Genomic DNA, 13,894 nt, shown 5'->3' with positions numbered 1-13,894 from the left:
TCAAGTCATAAGGTACTCCTGTTAAAGTCCAAGTCAAGTCTAATGTCTTCAAATCAATACTCAAGTCAGACTCGGGTCTTAGTCATGTGACTTGATTCCACACCTCTAGTAGCTGGTTTAGATTTCATGATTACCATGACCCCAAAAATGATTCAGAAAATTGATTTTAGGATCTGATTTAAGCCTCCTTACCAAAAAAAGTTTGGTCAATGAGGCTGACTGTCAGAGGCAGTCAGAAGCCCTACAATTAAGATATTGTAGAGCTTCTGACTGGGGTGATTTAAACTTTTTTTGATACTTAGCTGTGCAAAATTTGTAAAAGGGCTTGTTGTTGTGTTTGTGTCCCTGCAGTCCTCCCTCAGCTATGGGTGAATGCAGAGGAAGGTATCTGCAACCAGCAGAGAAACTTCAGGGTGGAACAGAATAATCCAGAACATACTCAGACAAAAGAGAAACTGAAGGAGACAGAACTTCTACACACTAAAGAAGGCCAGGAAGAACAAGAACCTCTATGGGTTAAAGAGGAGCAGGAGGAAGTAGAACCTCCACAAATTAAAAAGGAGCAAGACGAGCTCTACATCAGTCAGGATCAAGATCTGTTTGATCTTAAGCAGGAGATGATTGAGATTCCTACTTTCAAGGGAAATAAGCATGATAAAGCAGGTCTGAACAAACAGCAGATCTTTAACGCAACTAATATTCAGGATGAAGAAGGAAGCCAATCTCTCAACAAAAATAGACTTCCCTCTGGTGAAAACTCAAGAAATGCTAGTAATCTCTGTGCCTTCAAAAAAACGGAGTCTGATGATGGAATTTACAGAAGTCACAGGAGAACTCAGTCAAAAAAGAAGCATTATAAAGAATATAATAAAACTTGTAGTCATGTGTCCTTTCTGAAAATCCACATGAGAACTCACACAGGAGAGAAGCCTTTTTTGTGTAAAGAATGCGATGGAAGTTACAGTCAAGCATCTAGTCTCAGAAGACACATGAGAGCCCATACAGGAGAGAAGCCTTTTTCTTGTAAAAAATGTGATAAAAGTTTTTATCGAAAATCGTACCTCGAAAGACACATGAGGAGTCATACAGGAGAGAAGCCTTTTTCTTGTAAAAAATGTGATAAACGCTTTAATCAAACAACTCATCTCAGAAGACATGTGAGAACTCATACGGAAGAGAATCCTTTTTCTAGACAAAAATTCTAATTTGGAATTAAGGGAAAATTTAAACCTAAAAAATAAATATATAAAACCCAAAGCAGAGGACTTGTTAAGAAAAGACGAGCTTAGAAGGAGGAAAAATTGTGAAAAAGCTTTTTTTTTTCTTTAATAAAGAAAGAGGCTGGAACTTTACAATGAGCTAGTACACTAAGGTGGAAACATTTAACCCCTCTAGTTTATTTTATTTCCTTGGTAATAAAAAAAGACAGAAATTAGAACTTTTTTTGATTCTTTAACACAGGTGTTAATCATCTAGAAGCCACTATGATCACTTGCTCAAAACAATTCAATGCATCATTGTCACTTTTAAGATTGACAAAAATATTTAACTTTTTCATGAAATTCATTTGTTTAGAAATACCTCTAAATAGAAATGTGTTTTTTTCAATTATGGCATTTAATTTTTTAAGAAATTTTGGTGTAGTAATGTTCTTTTGTTGGTTGATTTTTATTGTTAGGTTTTGTACTTTTAGCAAATTGTTTAAATTTGTTAAGTTAACCATTGTGGTTGTAGTTGAGGTTGAGACATAAGTCTGTGTTACATTGACAACACCATAACTATTTTTAAATATATAATTCTTACAATTTTTCTGTGATTTGTGATCATTTGAATTTTGTTTTAAATATAAAATGATTGCTGTTTATGTTGTGTTGTATCATGTGAGGAAATAAAAGTTTTGTGAAGGAAATATTTTGTAAAATTGTTTTAAGGAAGATGAAAATAAAGAGTTAGGGAGGAACTGGAGAGCTGAATGAAGAACATGAGGTCAGACAGATTGAAGCAGCATCCAGGAAAGCAGACAGAGCAGAAACCAGCATCAGACAAGAAGAGCTCTTTCAACTCCCAGCTGGAAGACAAGAACCAATCAGAACCGTGATGACAAAGGGAGTGGCTGGCATCGAAAAAACAGTCTTAACGCAGAAGTTCACTCTGGACTGGGCTGAAGGCAAAGCCAACCAGAACATCTACTTCACATTTCCATTCACTTTCAGAGAGCTGAATGTGCTGAAAGAGGAGAAGTTCAGCTTGGTGGAACTTGTTCATTACTTCTTCCCTGAAACCAAAGAAGCAGAAATCTGCAGCTTTGAAGACTTCCAGGTCGTCTTCATCTTTGATGGTCTGGATGAGTGTCAACTTCCTCTGGACTTCCTCAAGACTCGGTTCCTAAATGACCCTAGAAAGTCCACCTCAGTGGGTGATCTGCTGACAAACCTCATCAGGGGGAACCTGCTTCCCTCTGCTCGCCTCTGGATAACCACACGACCTGCAGCAGCCAATCAGATCCCTCCTGGATATGTTGACATGGTGACAGAGGTCAGAGGGTTCAATGATCCACAGAAGGAGGAGTACTTCAGGAAGAGATTCAGAGATGAAGAGCAGGCCAGCAGGATCATCTCCCACATCAAGAGATCCCGAAGCCTCCACATCATGTGCCACATCCCAGTCTTCTGCTGGATCACTGCTACAGTTCTGGAGGATCTGCTGAAGAGCAGAGAGGGAGGAGAGCTGCCCAAGAGCCTGACTGAGATGTACATCCACTTCCTGGTGGTTCAGGCCAAAGTCAAGAAGGTCAAGTATGATGGAGGAACTGAGACAGATCCTCACTGGAGTCCAGAGAGCAGGAAGATGATGAAGTCTCTGGGAAAACTGGCATTTGAGCAGCTGCTGAAAGGAAACCTGATCTTCTATGAATCCGACCTGACAGAGTGTGGCATCGATATCAGAGCAGCCTCAGTGTACTCAGGAGTGTTCACACAGATCTTTAGAGAGGAGAGAGGCCTGTACCAGGACAAGGTGTTCTGCTTCATCCATCTGAGTGTTCAGGAGTTTCTGGCTGCTCTTCATGTCCACCTGACCTTCATCACCTCTGGACTCAACCTTATGGAGGAAGAACAGAATAAACCACAAATCTCTAAACTGAAACAAAGTTTCTCAGTCCAGTTCTACCAGAGTTCTGTGAAGAAGGCCTTACAGAGTCCAAACGGACACCTGGACTTGTTCCTCCGCTTCCTCCTGGGTCTTTCACTGCAGACCAATCAGAGTCTCCTACAAGGCCTGCTGACTCATGCAGGATGTAGCTCCCAGACCAATCAGGAAACAGTCCAGTTCATCAAGGAGAAGATCAATGAGGATCTGTCTGCAGAGAAAAGCATCAACCTGTTCCACTGTCTGAATGAACTGAATGATGGTCCTCCAGTGGAGGAGATCCAACAGTTCCTGAGTTCAGGACGTCTCTCCACAGATAAACTGTCTCCTGCTCAGTGGTCTGCTCTGGTCTTCATCTTACTGTCATCAGAGGAAGATCTGGAAGTGTTTGACCTCCAGAAATACTCTGCTTCAGAGGAGGCTCTTCTGAGGCTGCTGCCAGTGATCAAAGCCTCCAACAAAGCTCAGTAAGAACTCTCATGAAAATCACCTTCAGTGAACAAATGAATCTGAGTGAAAAACAAAAGTTTCAAAAACTGCTTTCTGACATTGTTCTATTTTTTTAGACTGAGTGGCTGTAAGCTGTCAGAGAGAGGTTGTACAGCTCTGTCTTCAGTACTCAGCTCTCAGTCCTCCAGACTCAGAGATCTGGACCTGAGTTACAACTTCCTGCAGGATTCAGGAGTGAAGCTACTGTCTGCTGGACTGGAGAATCCACACTGTAAACTGGAGACTCTCAGGTGAGGTTTGATCAAATTTTCTGTTCCAGGTTCTGTCTGGTATTTTGTGGTTTGGGAGAAAGTTTCAGATAGACACCAGTAAAGAGGAACCAACAGAGGACTGTTCCGTAAAACTAAACAAACAAAAAAATCAAACAAAAAAAAAACATTTTACTTGAGTTAAAAATCTTGGTTTTGCTTTACCTGATGGTTACAAATATACCGTACTATCCTGTTTTTTTTACGCCAGCAAAAACATCCATCCAGGTGTTCATGCGCTGCAGATTTAAAATGAACAGGCAGTTGCTGCATATTTCTGATCCATGGAGCAGCAGCTCATTATGAAGAAATATGAAGAGGTCACCCTCCATTAGACTGACAGGTCTTTCCCTCAGACCTGGTTCTGGAGCCTAAAACAGAATTCTGATCAGAACCATTTCACATAATCTTCAGGTCAGTTTCTGGTTCTCAATCTTGGTCCTTAAACAGACCCAAAGATTTACTGGGTAAGAGTGATGAATATCTTTATAGAGTTTACTGAATGCACAAGGCTAATAGCAGGGCTAAAGTTGGCGTTATAAATCTATTTTTATATATCATAAAAAATACCTTAACAGAAAGCATAATCTAATCCTTATGGATGATCTTATTTCACTTTAGAAAATACTTTTTTTTTTACAGAGAAACTGAAAAAAAGACTTAAGAGAACCTAGAAAAGCTTTGAAATTGTTTTAAAAAAATGATGTTTAATATTTTCTTCATTAGTTGTTCTAGTTGTGTTTGTAGATTTTGTCAAACTCTGTTTACTTGATGGAATTTTAGCTGCCATCGCTGCTCATGAACACTCTTTCCCATCTGATTTCAGATTAGTGAAGTGCAGTTTGTCAGAGATCAGCTGTGAAGCTCTGGGCTCAGCTCTGAAGAAAAACCCGTCCAATCTCACAGAACTAGACCTGAGCTGGAACAGAGACCTGCAGGATTCTGGATTTCTTCATCTGTGTGGTTTTCTGGGAAGTCCAGACTGCAGACTGGAAACCCTGAGGTCAGTAAAAAAGCGGAACTCCCTGAAGCATGAGAAGAACTTATCATGTGAAGAACTTTCTGATGTTTTACTTGAAGATTTTCTGAACATGGGTCATTTCATTGCTGCAATGCTGAATCACAACTTAGAGTCAGTGCTGCCGTCTAATGATTTTCTCTACAAGCTTTCCTTCACCTCATGACCTTTTCCATCAAGGCCAAGAACAAGACGAAAAAAAGGACAGGGAATGTTTCCAACATGTTAATGTCTCTCCTGTGTTCTTGGTTCTTCTTTACTTCTTGATTTTGCTTTGCAACAGATCTACTCCAAGGAAATCTGGACATGACAGATTTCTAAACTCAGGCAGAAGAATTAGTTTATTTCATGTCTTCAAAAGGTCTTCATGTTTGGTTCTAAAATGTAAAAAAAATGAGGAGGATTTTTCCAAAAAGAACATAAAAAGAACACTAGAGTTCAAAGTTCACATGCAGACAACAGTTTTGCACAGATTTCTGCTTAGTTTCTTAGTTTCTTCTTAGCTCTAGTTGTAGATCTACTAGAAGAGATGTTGTGAAGGAGAGAATTAGTGAAGAAACAGCAGTTGAAGTTTGTGTCAAACATTCAGGCGTCTGCAGCAGAACAAACCAAACACCACCAAACCTCACATCCTCCACCAAAAGAATGTAACTCCCTGCAAACAGTCAGTCACACTTCAATGCTGCACTTTACTAGATCTGTCTTTATGTGTGCGCATATCTACACACGTAATTCGACATCTATGTTGCTCACTTGAGTTGATTATCTCCATTATTAATCTCTACAACACATTCAGTCACAGATTCTTCAGTTAGGACATTAACTCTCCTCCCTGTTTCATACTGGGACAGGGACAATAGCATATGAACGCTTCTGGTCCAAATGGACCTGCAGCTCAATTGAGCTTTGATGGGAACTTCTTGAGATCCTCACAGAAGAAGTTTGTTGTCACTTTGGAAGCTCCACAGTGGACTTGTGTTCAGAAGAGCTGACTTCCCATTCAGCACTGACAGCAGAATTCTGCAGTCTGACTGTTATAAGACATTTATACTCAAAGATGCTGAGCTGCACATTGAACACCAGAATACAGCTGATCCCACTGCACAACATTCACACACACTTTATTGTCTTCTTTCAGGTTGGAGAAATGCAGTTTGTCAGAGATTAGCTGTAAAGCTCTGGGCTCAGCTCTGAAGAACAACCCATCCAGTCTGACAAAACTGGACCTGAGTGGGAACGATCTGCAGAATTCAGGAGTTCTTCATTTGTGTGGTTTTCTGGAGAGTCCAAACTGCAGACTGCAGATTCTGAGGTTAGACTCCATGTTGCTATTGTGTTCAGATTAATATGATGACAATGTGGGGTTGACACTAAACTGCAGACATGAGTCTGATGGTCTTCTGCTGTATGCTGACCATCTTTGTGGTGAAGAATGTTTTCCTCTGTGCTTTAGAAAATTCACTGTGGCAGAAGATCTAATGTTTGAATGTTTCTATACATCTTATTTTCTAATGTTAGCTTCCTTCAGGGCTTGGCTTTTCTTTTTCCACAAAGGGTTGCTTGTGTTTCCTTTTCTTCATCCTCTTTACTGCCCTGGTTTCTCGAACCTCGACTCATTCCCAGGCCCAGCCCTTGACTGCATGGCACCCTAGGTGAAAAGGGATTTTGGCTTGAAGGGCTGCAGCAGACAAGGATTGGAAAATCATCTCATGAAAACTGGGATGAAGACTTTCCACCATCACAGTGCTGAAATTCTCCCATGGTGCAGTGCTGTTTGGAGAAGAGCTGAGCAGAAAGAGGAAGTGGACTTTATCTGCTTTTTGTGCAGAAAAATCAGTTGGTTTAGATGCAGCCACAGGCTGATGCTTGACTTTCACACATCTGGACTTCTTTACTGAAGCAGCTGCATGTTATCCTGAATGTTCCTGAATGTTTTTCTTCTCTGCTTCTGCTAATTTTCTGATTTGGTGCTGTTGCTTCACATCTTTGCCCTTTTCCCAAACATTCTGATCTTATTTAGCTCTGAACTCTAGAAGAACTGAGGGATGAAAAATGTGAACTTTGTCTTTGAACTTCACTCTTTCAGATTGAGGAGTTGCCGATTGTCAAAGATTAGTTGTGATACTCTGGTCTCAGCTCTGAAGTCCATCCCGTCCCACCTGACAGAAATGGACCTGAGATACAACAATATGAAGGCTTCAGATGTTCAGCAGCTCCAGGATCTGGTGGAGAGTCCAAACTCCAAACTGCAGACTCTGAGGTCAGTAGAGGGTTGGAGTCAGTCCATCTGCTTCCAGATGTTTGGTCCTAAAGTTAGTCTGAGACCAAAGATGCAGAGTTTTCTGTGAAGCTGCAGCTTCTCAGTGAAGCTCTGAGGAGAATGATGACAGGCTCCAGGACAACAGTCAGCCAATCAGAGCAACAGAAGCTCCAACAGGTGAAGAAGACAGGAAGCTGCTGCTCTGAACTTGATTGAAGCTCTTGCTGCTCTTTCTGCTGCTGTGCTGCATCACTGACTGACAGACTAGAATCAGATAGAGACACTTCCTCATGTCTGTCTTTTTTCATTATATTCACAGGCTGTAAAGTTTGAGTCAGATATTCCTCTTGGAGGAGCAAAGAGGAGCACCAGAGGCATGCATTGGTCTGCAGAGATGTTGTTCCTGGACAGTGTTCCTGGGAGGTGGAGAGCAGAGTGATGGAGGAATCAGAAGAAGTGAAGATGAGTGTCAGAGTTGCAGTATGAACTGATCTGAGATCAGCTCCACTGTCTCTCTCAGCATCAGGTGAACTGTTATTGTGCTGCAGCTCCCCCGGTGGACTGATGGAGAACTGCACTTCATCTTCTCAGTCTAACTTGGAGTGTTGGAAAGTCTTCTACTTCTCTTCTCTCTTGTATTTGGAGCTTTTCTTTATTATGTCCATACACTCTTGCCGTACCAAACTCCACAAACTCATTGTTGCAACCAACACCATCTGCTCTCACTTTCCTGAACATTTTACCCTTTGTCTTGCGGGAACCAAACTATTTTTTTTCTCATCCCCTATCCCACCTGCAAATAAGGGGCGTGTCACTATAAGTAAGGGGTTTGCCAGTGTGGTATTTTTTTTTTACAAATGATCAAGATGGCCAAAAGATAATCTGCTGAGAGGGCCTTGCAATTAATTTGGGAAGAGAGAGTAGCTTCTGACGATGTCGAGGAAGAGGTTTCTGAATTTGAAGATCAAATTTCTGAAAATTCAGAGCCTGACAGTGACTTTGAGAAAGAGGAGGAGGCTGAGCACCAAATAGAACTGAAACAAAGACAATCGCTGAAGACGAGGTCGGCAGCACAAGTACGCTACACAGGGATGGGAGAATCTGTGACGAGGAGCATCAAAAGACTGAGATCATCATTATTGCAATGCCACGAAAAGAGGGGTGGACAACACAGACAAGCTGGTGACTGCCTACAGCTGCAAAAAGAGGACCCTAGTGACTGGTGATATTCTTTGACATGATGGACATCTCAGTGTATAAACCCTTTGTCATGTTGATGGCACTGGTGTTATGCCCCTCTTTGTCCAGGGGTCTGGGGCCTGACATAAAAGTAAACTCCACTCAAAGATTTAACTACAAAAACACAAGAAGACTGGCTCTGCCAACACGACTTAATTTATTTACAAGAAATGATGATTGTCAAAAAGCAAAAACCAAAAGAGGTGAAGCAAAAAGGCTTCAGTGTGAACTAAAGGCCAAAATAACAAACATAACCCCCATCTATTTAAAAAAGAACACAAATCTTACCTATAAAATAAAAGGAAAAACAATGACAAATGCTAACCTTCCTAAACTAACAAAAACAGGAGAAAATATGTATGAAAGAAAATGGCAGTTCACCCCTACAGCTTCACTGTACAATGTAAACAAATGACCAAACAAGTACAAAACCACACAAAGTAAACCTTTACACAAAATACCAAATCAGGACTTCCACCAAGCACAGTCTGTTCTACACAGGTTAGTCAGAATCAGAATCAAAAATGGAGAAGAAAGCCTAGATGATAACAGGCCGCATCAGAGCTCCCATCTCGCGGGCTGGGCATCCATTTGGTTCTTTTAAAGGCTGCCTCCACCAGTTTTGGTCAAATAGGGGGGCACACCTAGTCAGCACCACACCTGAAACTGATCAGAGACAGACAGGCAAACAAAGATCCTATATACATACAGAGGTCTCACTCTGATACAAAAACACATAAAAAAAAGAGAAAAACAAAACTAATACGGCCACAGCCGTAACAACTGAACAGAGAGTGGAACAGGCGGACGCTCCAGAGGAGATCCCTCTTTCTGCCCCTCATGTTTTCTAAAGGCTTGTGTAAACAGAATTCAGTGGGGCTGATGTGATGACACTGATTTTGTTACTGTATATATTCAATTTCTGGTATGTAAACTAATCTAATAAGTTGTATGTCTAATGAAGTTCAAATAATAAAATCAGTTGTTGTGAAACATCTTGCTTCATTTGTAAATGTGAATTTTTCCACTCACTTAATTTTATTATAACGGATTTTCATATTTATTACTTTTTATTAAAAAAAATTTAGTTGCACATTAATCCATAAATGTGTCCTATAAAAGGTTAAGGCCAAATAATAACCATGATTGCTGTTCATTTGGCTTCCAATTATGATCAAGTAAACATCTGTTAAGTATTTTCACATAAAATTGTCTCTTGTGAGCCCACCAGACTCAGAGACACTAGCTAAGTAACAAAAATACAAACACCACACAAGGGTTAAAGATAATGTTTCCTGTTCATGTTTCCTACTTTCCTCCTTTGCACCATAATCATGTTTAGTTAATTCAGGCATTTCTTCAACCATTAACGATAACTTGGCATTTAGATTTATCTTTAGGCAAATTGCTTTAGCATTTTTAGTATTAATTTTTAGGCTTTTTATTAAACCTTTTTGATTAAGCAAACTTAAATTTCAGCATTAACAAATGTGCTTCAGCATTTTAAAGGGCATATATTAAGCTTTTTAGAGTAAACTACAGTGTTCCCCTGAGGTTTTGCATTTCTTTATTCGTGGTTTCACATATTTACAGATTTTTTTCCAGGCATATAACTTCCGGTTTGTATAAAAATTTTGCGTCCGAAGGAGGTGCTGAGGGTTATCTCCGCACAGCTGAGCACGGAGGGGGAGCGCAGATGGGTACTTACTCACCTCTTTACATGCCCCTGCATGGAGAAATGGTATCAGCTGACTCAGAAGGATATATGGAAAAAGTTAATTGTGGTGGGTTATTATCATCCAGAGCAGGTGTTTATTATATATATATATATATGAAGAAGGAAGTGCACACCTGATTTTAGGGAACAGACATATCTGCGTCATTAAATATGCTGTGGCTATGGTACAGTATTTTGTTCTGAACTTTAAAAAAGCTATGTTGAGTAATTCTCCAATGCTGTATATCCTTACGATAATATATTACCTTTGGCACATTGAAGAACAATACTTTCATGAAATATTAGTTATTTTTGCAGCAAATGATGATGGCAAAGCAGACTTCTTGGCAGGGCCAGCTCCTCCCTTTCATATGTATTATTGACAGAACTCGCTCATTTTCGTGGATTGGGAGGGGCTGGTGCTCAGAGTGCAGGTTTCCAGAGGAATACTAAAAAATGTGTGAATGTATCAAAATAACTTTCTGGGAATGTTTTTTGTGACTAATGAACATTATAATACACTGAAAAGCCCTTGGTAAAGTTGGTAGCTTCAGCTAGGGTTGGGTGATAACTCAATCTAATTGATTAATTTGAATTTGTTGTTTTAGACCAGGGGTCTCCAACTAATTTGGCGAGAGGTCCAGTAACTCTGTCAGCTTGGTAGACCGGGGTCCGAACATGCAAAAACATTCAGTCAATATTTCAATTTTCTGTCCTTTTATTTAATTACAATGCGTTGTTAAATTTGCTTTTAGGTTATTGTCTCAACAAGTATTTATCTCATTCCTTTTTTGTACAAAAATACATACATGTACAAGCATTGTAGAGTAAAAAAAAAGATTGCACATAAACTTGCCTCCTTATAGTGCAATATGTGTGCTCTTTCACAAACTTTAACATTCTGCTGTCTGTCACTTAAAGTGCAACAGGTAACAAGAATGTACCTCAAAAATCATTTATAGTTAATACCTCAAATGTTAACTTTCTGTTTTACAACCCTTAAAAGTAGGTTGCAAATAATGCTACATATTGAACATTAAAGTAATAACTTTTATAAGTGCAAAAAACATTATAAACATAAAGGTAAACTACAAAACAGACATAAAGAGACGTAGATGGCACGTTGAATGGTGGTGTTGAGCTGGAACTGTATGGAGCTAAATTTGGGCCAATATTATTTGAAACCCAAATAAAACAAATTGAAAAAATATTGCTGTTTGGCCAAAAATTTTTAAAATGTCTGAATATTTTTTTTTTTTTTACTGTTCCAAAATAAACGTAATTATTTTCAACTGAAAATGTTCTCTTTTTTTAGGTTTCAAACTCAGAATTTGAATTGCCAAACTGATTTTTTCAAGTTTAAACTCTTTTTTTTCTTTTTCGAATATAAAAAATTCAGTTTCAAAACTTTTGGCCTTGTTGTGGCTAACACAAAGGGCCAATCAAAACTTGATGAGAGTGATAACTTCAGTCCCAGTGTCTTCACTGACTCCTAGAGCTGTGAAAAATACGATCAGAAAATATCTGTATTGTCTGTTCTATCATATTCGGAAGTTATCCCGAGACGGATGTAAAGATAAGAGTTTTATCCCGTACAAACCGTGTCCAAAACTCTGTTCTAGCAGAGTCAGTGAATGCACCAGGACTGAAGTTACCACACTCCTCCATTTGGTTTGGTCCTTTGTTAGCCCCACCACAAAAGGGCAAAAAGTTTTGAAACAGAAATTTTCGTATTCGAAAGCTAACAAAAAAAAATAATAAATAGAGTTGAATCTAAAAAAATGGAATTGAAATTTGTAGTTTTGAAACCTTAAAAAAATTGAACATTTGAAGCTGAAATTAAATTTCTTTTAGAATGGAAAACATTTTGACATTTATTTTATTAATTTTTTTTGCCAAACATCAATTTTTTTTCATATATAATATTTGTTTTATTTGGGTTTCATATAATATTGGCACCAGATTTGCTCCATAGCCCTGCACATCTCTGGAAAGCAGCTCGGTTCTTGTTGACGACAGGGGAATCTGTCGAACCTTTTCTTGAAGCTGCTGTCACTCTTTTAATTTCTAAATTGTTTCTGTATTTGCCTCCATACACCCTTTAATCATTTCTGAGTGACTTTTTTGTGCTTGCCCAACATCCATTCCACTCGTAGTGAGCACTCGTGAGCCCGTTCTTGTGCTGTTACCGTCTGTGTTGTACGCTCGCACTGTACTTTCAGTTCGTATATTTTCCGTGACCACGTCACTCATTCTGTCGGGTAATTTGTGTCAGGCGCTCTTAACAAAACCAGCTGACTCCATGTTTATAATACAAACCGGCCTGTAGAACTCACTGCTGGTAAATAAAATCGAAAGCTTCGGTCCACTCATCTCCAAAGACACGATTTTCAGTCCACTTTTCGAATTGTTGATAGAGCCACTGTTCACGCACATTCCAGATAACTATACGTCCCAACTACGTAAACATTAGAACACCACTGTCAGTCCCCGATCCCCTTTCCCTAACCACGCCCTAATAGCGCGCATGTATATTACGTCACTTCCTCTTTGCCGCCAAACTTTGCGACGGTGGAGAGTTTTGGATTTGATTTGCGTCAGCTGGATTTGATTTCCAACAGTTGGGTGATCGGGTAGCCGAAACAGAGATCCGACAATAACAGCTGATCGCCACAGTCGCTACTATTCCATAAACCATATTCCAAAAACATCCATTCATCTCTCAGTAACGGATCACCTCCTTCAACAGAGTCACCACGTTCAAAGGATGACTGCAGTTACAACCTGAAAGGTAAATGCGACTTAGTTTAAGTCCTTGATATTTGTGCTTCGTTGCTAATTTAAACAGTTCATACATTTCATAAATACAACGTTATCATATTTGTTTACATGAAGACCCAAAAACGTGTTTTGTATGTTAGTTTTAGTATTTACTTGTAGAATGTTCCTGATGATCATGGAGGACATAAGAAGAAATGAGGATTAAAATTGTGTTTTTTTTTTATATTTAATGATTGAAATAGTTGTGAATCAAGAACAAATGAAAACATGTTTGTAAAAATGTTGTAGTTGTGTAAAATCTAAAAGTTCTACAGACACATTTCTGTACTGTCACAGTAAATGTTAAAGTTGTTGATGGTTTCATATTTGCTGAGGCAGGAGAAATAACATTTCCTTTAGTTTGTAATTACCTTTTAATCTAAATTTTAAATTATTTTCTCTATGATAAATATGATAAACACATGAAATTCTCTGTTTTTAGATGGAATATGTCCTGGACAAAGACCGTCCTCCAGGAGAGCTCATAGTGAAGGAGATGATATCTGCTCAACCTGTGAAGACTTTAGGATCCTGAATATGACACAATGGATGGAATCCTCCGTAAGTATTCTTAGTCCAAAATACTGTAAAGAAAATATCATGTGACACAAGATTTGAAGAGTATTTCTTTTTATTTCAGATTGGAATGTTTGTCTAATAGTTGTGAGGAAAGCTGCACAGACATGTCATTAGTCATTCTGGTGCATCTTTTCTCTGGTTATAGACATGATGGCGTTAATGTCTGTGTGTTTCTGTTTCCTTTAGGAGAAAAATGTCTACATCGATGACCTTTACTGCCTTTATGACAACCTAGAAGGATCTCCAAGTTGACTACACTACACTACTGTTGTTCTTATTTTTGGTTCCTTGAGGAGCTTCAGCTATTCTAAATACAGTTTGAATTTGTGTGTAAATATTCTACATTTTGGGGGAGT

General features: G+C 39.1%; 1 protein-coding gene and 2 long non-coding RNA genes across 3 annotated transcripts in view; all 3 read left to right on the top strand.

The window, feature by feature from the left end:
• LOC112142249 overlaps positions 1-1,909 on the top strand; it is a 10,564-nt gene extending 8,655 nt beyond the window's left edge. Inside the window, exon 2 of the long non-coding RNA XR_002918556.1 lies at positions 352-1,909. This is a non-coding gene — a long non-coding RNA (uncharacterized LOC112142249). The remainder of the gene's footprint in view (positions 1-351) is intronic.
• A 614-nt stretch (positions 1,910-2,523) lies between these two features.
• On the top strand, positions 2,524-9,176 carry LOC112142235 (NACHT, LRR and PYD domains-containing protein 12-like). Its single transcript, XM_036216435.1, has 7 exons — positions 2,524-2,543; positions 2,943-3,614; positions 3,714-3,887; positions 4,732-4,908; positions 6,062-6,235; positions 7,010-7,183; positions 7,503-9,176. Exons 1-7 carry the CDS (start codon positions 2,524-2,526, stop codon positions 7,507-7,509), a joined length of 1,398 nt encoding a protein of 465 aa, XP_036072328.1. The 3' UTR covers positions 7,510-9,176.
• A 2,862-nt stretch (positions 9,177-12,038) lies between these two features.
• Positions 12,039-13,788, top strand: LOC112142247. The gene is made up of 3 exons (XR_002918554.2): positions 12,039-12,930; positions 13,402-13,520; positions 13,725-13,788. It is a non-coding gene; the product is annotated as an uncharacterized LOC112142247 (long non-coding RNA).
• Positions 13,789-13,894: the final 106 nt, after the last annotated feature.

The sequence above is a fragment of the Oryzias melastigma genome, linkage group LG2 (assembly GCF_002922805.2).
Source record: "Oryzias melastigma strain HK-1 linkage group LG2, ASM292280v2, whole genome shotgun sequence".
Taxonomy (NCBI): domain Eukaryota; kingdom Metazoa; phylum Chordata; class Actinopteri; order Beloniformes; family Adrianichthyidae; genus Oryzias; species Oryzias melastigma.
Note: the sequence above shows the minus strand (reverse complement) of the source record. Positions and strands in the feature narration are given on the sequence as shown.